The following is a 6,000-nucleotide window of genomic DNA, read 5'->3' as shown; positions in this document are numbered from 1 at the left end:
TATTTTTAAAAAATTTATTTCATGTATGTAACACTGTTGTTGTCTTCAGACACACCAGAAAAGGGCACTGGATCCCATTATAGATGGTTGTGAGCCACCATGTGGTTGCTGGGAATTGAACTCAGGACCTCTGGAAGAGTAGTCAGTGCTCTCTCTCTCTCTCTCTTTATTTATTTATTTAGTTATTGATTTATTATATATGAGTACACTATCACTGTCTTCAGACACACCAGAAGAGGGCATCAGATCTCATTACAGATGGTTGTGAGCCACCACGTGGTTGCTGGGATTTGAACTCAGGACCTCTGGAAGAGCAGTCAGTGCTTTTAACCGCTGAGCCATCTCTCCAGCCCTTTTTTAAAAAACAGCTTTTTCTTCTTCTTTTTTTTTTTTTTTTTAGTTTGTGTGTTCATGTGTGTGTGGGTCTGGGAACAACTTTAGGAAGTCAGTTCTCTGGGTCCCAGATCAGCAAGCACCTATACCTGCTGAACCATCTCACAGCCCCTGGTGTCTTGCTATAGAACCTAATGGCCACAGGTTTATTTTGTAGATGGGAAGCATGTTCGTAGCAAGAGAACAGAATGGCACATACCCTAACCACCTAGTCTAGGCCTGTTCTTCCCAGACACTCAGGCTGGTGACTATTTCCCCTCCCTGTTGTCAAAGATGCCTAGATTCATTCACAGAGACCAGACTTGGCTGTGAAAAGCCATTTCTCCCCTGACACTTTCCAAGAATCCCAGGAGGGAAGCTGGGTGAACAGTGGCTGTTTGGTTTTGTGCAGCTGCAGATAAGATTTCCCAGCTTCATTCAGCCTCTGAGAGGGGAGTCAAAGATAAGGGGCAGCAGGTGTGACTGGCTAGGACATCCTATCCTCCCATACCTGCTTATCAACAAGAACAGCAGGGGGACCAAAGGCTCAAAAGAAGAAGCAGGAACAGCCTTGGTCTGAGGACTGAGGAACAAACAAATCAAGAATAGGCGAGAAACCCACATAATTCCCTTAAATATTTTTTATTATATTTTTACTAGTGTGCATGTGCATGGGTATGCAGGCCATTGGCACACATGTGGAGCTCCCAGGACAATATGGGTTCCAGTGAGCACACTCAGGCTGTTGGATCTCGTGGCAGGCACCTTCAATTGTTGAGCCATCTTACTTGTCCCCAGAATTCTCTTTGGATTTCATCAGGTGGCATTAATTGTCAGTCTTGATATCAAACCTAAGCATACACCCTGATCACCTGAAGTCTGAATAACTCAACTGCAGGGTCCACCCCCAGCATGCCTGCACATCAGGTGACAGCTGGGGCTTCTAGGTTCAGGATGGATTAGAAATACAGCTGCTTTAAAGACTTAACCATTCCTGGAACTGGAGAGATAGTCTCAGCAGTTTAAGAGCACTTGATATGGGTTGGGGATTTAGCTCAGTGGTAGAGCGCTTGCTTAGCAAGCGCAAGGCCCTGGGTTCGGTCCCCAGCTCCGAAGGGAAAAAAAAAAAGAGTACTTGATATTTCTACAGAAGACCTGTGGTTTAATTCCCAGTGACATAATAACAGAGTTTCCTCCATGTGGAAGCAATCTTAGGTTTGACTAGAATTTGAGCTCCAACTCAACTAAGAAGCCAAGGGTCAAGATCTCCAGCTAACTTATTTTGATTTCTGTTAAACAACCTGCTTGTGCAAAACCTCCCCTTCCTGCTAACTGCTTATCTTAGCTTCTGTTAACCTACCTGCTTGCTCAAAACCTCCTCCTGCAGCTGTCAAACAAGAGACAAGGATGTAGTTTTTGCCTTTAAAGCCCCTTGCTCTAAAAGCTCAGGGCTACACTTGCGTCCTGAATACCCAAGTGCAGTTCTAGACAGTTGGAATAAAGAATTTCAATTGTCTACAGACGGTGTCTGAGTGTGTCTTTGGTGGGTTCTCCATAACACCAGCACTCACATGGCAGCTTACACTGTCTGTTCTTTAACTCCAGTTCCAGAGGAGCTGATACCCTTTTGTGGCCTCTCTAGATAACACATGTACAGTGCACATACATACGTGAAGCAAGACATTCATATGCATAAAAATAAACCTTAGAAAAGACAATTATCCACTCAGTTAAGTGTGAGGTCTAACACCTGGGTTAGAGAGACCCTTTCTCTAAAATGAAACAAAACAAAACAAAACAAATGTCACCATCAGGGGAAGAAGCATATATTGTAACTTCACTGATTCCTTTAGCCCCATTCACTCTTCTCACTCACTGAAAAGGATGTTTTTGTCTATGGCCATACTCAACATCTGAAAATAACAATTTTGTGGGGCTGGAGAGAGATGGCTAAATGGTAAAGAATGCTGACTTCTCTTCAGGAGGACCTGGGTTCAATTCCCAGCACTACAGGGCAACTTGTAGCACTCTATATAACCCCAGGTCCAGGGATCCAACACTTCACCACTTTCTTCTGTTGCCTCCTTGGGCAAAAGGGACACCGGTACAAAGACACCCATGCAGGGAAAACACCCACATACATAAAACAATAGAAAAGAATAATTTTGGACTTCACTTCAAAGACATCATTCTGACTTAGGTTCTCTTGCTCTGGCAGTGTCAGGAACATTGTAATTTATTTTAATATTATTTTATTATTAAAATAATTTTATTTATTTTGAGTGAATTCTCTAATTTCCTGTTTTGCTTGACTTTTTTACGTATTATTTAAAACAAAGCAAAACAAACCCCCCAAAAACCAAAAAACCCAACCCTCACAAAGAAGTCACTGTCACTCAGGCTGACTTAAAAAGTTCTGAGTGAATGGCAGCCCTTACCAAATGGCAGGTTATCAATTTATTCAACCAGAAAACCCGCTTGTTTGTTTGTTTGTTTGTTTGTTTGAGACATGGTCTCGCCACAAAGCTCTGGCCCACCAGGAAGAATTTTTGTTTCTTGAGACAAGAGTCTTGATGGGTAAGCCAGGCTGATCTCCAATTCGAGCTCTCCTGCCTCTGCAGAGTGCTAGGATTACATACGCACACCACCCACGAGCCTTCCTCCGCCCCCATCGCTAGGTGGACATGCTTGCTATATAGCTCACCAAGACTCCGGAGCTCTAGATCTCACCTCCCAAGTCCTGAATATGGGCTTGGAGCACTCAGTTCCAGAGAAGGAAGTTAACTGAGGTTCTCCCCTAACTCTGAAGCTGCAAGGGGAGGGTGGTCTGTGTCCTACCTCCAGCCCTCAGGCATCATTTCTGCCTCAGCCCTGAGATCAGCTGAGCTTGCAAGGCCATGCAAGTGAATCCTGAGTGCATCTACCACAGGTGGGGAAGTGGGAGAGAGAGAGAAGCGAGGGCATTTGCAAGAGCTTGTCAGAGTCTAAAGCCCACCAAACCAAACGCTTCACATAACGCATAGTATGAGAACTACGTTAACTCTTTTGTCTTAAATTCACTCCCCTAGCACCTCTGGGAAAAAGTTCATTTTAATAAAAAAATTCTAGTACATTTACACGATTGTCATCACTCTCCATCTACAGCACACATCAGGGAAAATAAAAAAATACAAGACAACTTAGATATACTCATTAAAAAAAAAAAAAAAAGCATTTATCCCTCCCAATGTGAGGCCTCAAGACCTGGAGATCAGAGAAATGTACCAGGGCCAGTGCCCTGTAGGCTTCTCTTCTGGAGGGCCTGAAGGGAGACTGATGTCTGCACCCTGCCCCACCCTGAGCCTCTTTATGAAAACTGCATTAAAGGAAAAAGGGGCCTTAGTGAGAGGTCTCTTTCTAAAGAGAGAGCCATTCAAGTGGAGAAAGTCACCAAGGGCATCAGAGCAAGTTCTGCCCTGAGCCCTGTGTGGCAGGCGGGAGACCTCTAGACAGTCCATTCTGAGGGCTCAGCATCGGCTGAGGGGGATCAGTGTTGAAGTCAGAGTCACATCCTCCCATTTGAAAGGCTCACAGTCTAGCCTTCATGTCAGATGCAGCCTGCTTTGCGGGCGACTTCCTGGCGAGCTTCAGAGTCCTCAGGAGCAGGAGTGAGAGCTCCCCTGAGATGCTGCTGTGACCTGTCTGTAGTTCTTGCCTGGACAGCATGGCCGGCCAGTCTAGTCATCCTCACCGCCACCATACATGTCAGCCAGTTTCTTGAATCGACTTCCCCACTCGGTAAGGTAGTTGTAGTCCTGGTCCTGATCAGAGGTGGAGGAGGTGAGGGAGCTCAGGGAGGCAGCATCAGAGCCACTGCCCTCGTAGTCAAACACCAGCAGGGAGTCGTAGGGAGGAGCAGTGGGGTCTGTGTTGGCAGCTTTCAGGTTCTAGGTTAGTAGAGAGCAGCAGTCAGCACACATTGGATGGAGACCCTTGCCAGCTGCCTGGGTTCTGACAAATCAGTACTCCTGCTGAGCCTCTATACCCATCCCTACCCCCACGTGGACCCACCCCCTAGCTCCACATGGACACTTTCCTCCCTAGATACATGCACTTAATTATTTTTGTTTTTTAAGACTTTATTTAGGGGGTTGGGGATTTAGCTCAGCGGTAGAGCGCTCGTTTAGCGAGCGCAAGGCCCTGGGTTCGGTCCCCAGCTCCGAAAAAAAGAAAAAAGAAAAAAAAAAAAGACTTTATTTAGTATATGTGAATACACTGTAGCTGTCTTCAGACACACCAGAAGAGGGCATCAGATCCCCATTACAGATGGCTGTGAGCCACCATGTGGTTGCTGGGATTTGAACTCAGGACTTCTGGAAGAGCAGTCCAGTACTTAATTTAAAAAAAAAAACTATTATCATTTTGTTTTTTTTTTTGTTTGTTTGTTTTGTTTTCTTTTTTGAGACAGGGTCTCCCTATGAAGCCCTGGCTGTTCTGGAACTTACTCTGTAGGCCAGGCTGGTGTTGAACTCAGAGATCTGCTTGCTTTTGCCTATTAAATTCTGGTACTAAAGACATATACTACTACACGAACTTTTAAAAATTATTGTTGTTATTATTACTGTTATTATTATTTGGAGGGGTTCGAGACAGGGCTTCTCTGTGTAGCCTTGGCTGTCCTGGAACTTGCTCTGTAGACCAGGCTGTCCTCAAACTCACAAGGATCCACCTGCCTCTGCCTTCTGAATGCTGGAATTAAAGTTGTGTGCCACCAAGCCTGGCCTAAAAATTACTTTTATTTTTAAAAGGTTTATCTTAGGGGCTGGGGATTTAGCTCAGTGGCAGAGCGCTTACCTAGGAAGCGCAAGGCCCTGGGTTCGGTCCCCAGCTCCAAAAAAAAAGAACCAAAAAAAAAAAAAAAGGTTTATCTTTAAAAAAAAAAAGGTTTATCTATTTTATGTGCATTGGTGTTTTGTCTGCACGTGTCTATGCACCATGTGTATGCAGTGCCTGCAAAGTCCAGAAGAGGGCACTGGATACCCCTAGAACTGAAGTTACAGAATGCTGTCAGTCTCCGTGGGTTTTTAGATTCAAGCCCCAGTCCTCTAGAAGAGCAGCAAATACTTTTTAACTGTTGAGCCATCTCTCCAGCTCCACATACACCAACAGAAAATAAAATGAAAACTTAAAAACTTGTCCTCTGACCCTCACTTGTGTACCATGACAGATATGGAAGACAGACACTAAAAACATATATAAAACGTAAAAACATGAAATAAACACCCCCAAGAGGCCAGGAATAGTATCATACACCATTGATTGCAGCACTTGGAAGGTAGAGACCGGAGAGTCTCTGCGAGTTTGAGGCCAACCTTGTCTACAGAGAGCCTGGTCCAGAACATCCAGGGCTACACAGAGAAACCCTGTCACAAACAAACAAACAAACAAACAAGCAAAGCAAAGCAGAGGCTGGAGAGATGGCTCAGCAGCCAAGAGTCTCAGCTACTCTTCCAGAGGACAGGGCTCACAACTGTCTACAACTCCAGTTCCAGGGAATCCAACACCCTCTTATGGCCTCTGAGGGCACCGTGCACATGTTGTTTACAAACATGAATGTAGGCAAAACACTCATACACACAAATAAAAAAA

The 6,000-nt window shown here is 44.9% G+C and overlaps 1 protein-coding gene across 2 annotated transcripts in view; it reads right to left on the bottom strand.

The window, feature by feature from the left end:
• Positions 1–3,444: 3,444 nt before the first annotated feature.
• Cdh3 (cadherin 3) overlaps positions 3,445–6,000 on the bottom strand; it is a 50,487-nt gene continuing 47,931 nt past the window's right edge. For both annotated transcript variants that reach the window (XM_006255559.5, NM_053938.2), the window contains exon 16: positions 3,445–4,298. In XM_006255559.5, coding sequence (XP_006255621.1) covers positions 4,089–4,298 — 210 coding nt within the window. In that variant the 3' untranslated portion in view covers positions 3,445–4,088. The remainder of the gene's footprint in view (positions 4,299–6,000) is intronic.

The sequence above is a fragment of the Rattus norvegicus genome, chromosome 19, assembly GCF_036323735.1.
Source record: "Rattus norvegicus strain BN/NHsdMcwi chromosome 19, GRCr8, whole genome shotgun sequence".
NCBI lineage: Eukaryota > Metazoa > Chordata > Mammalia > Rodentia > Muridae > Rattus > Rattus norvegicus.
The sequence above is the reverse complement of the archived record's forward strand: the minus strand, read 5'-3'. Positions and strand labels throughout refer to the sequence as shown.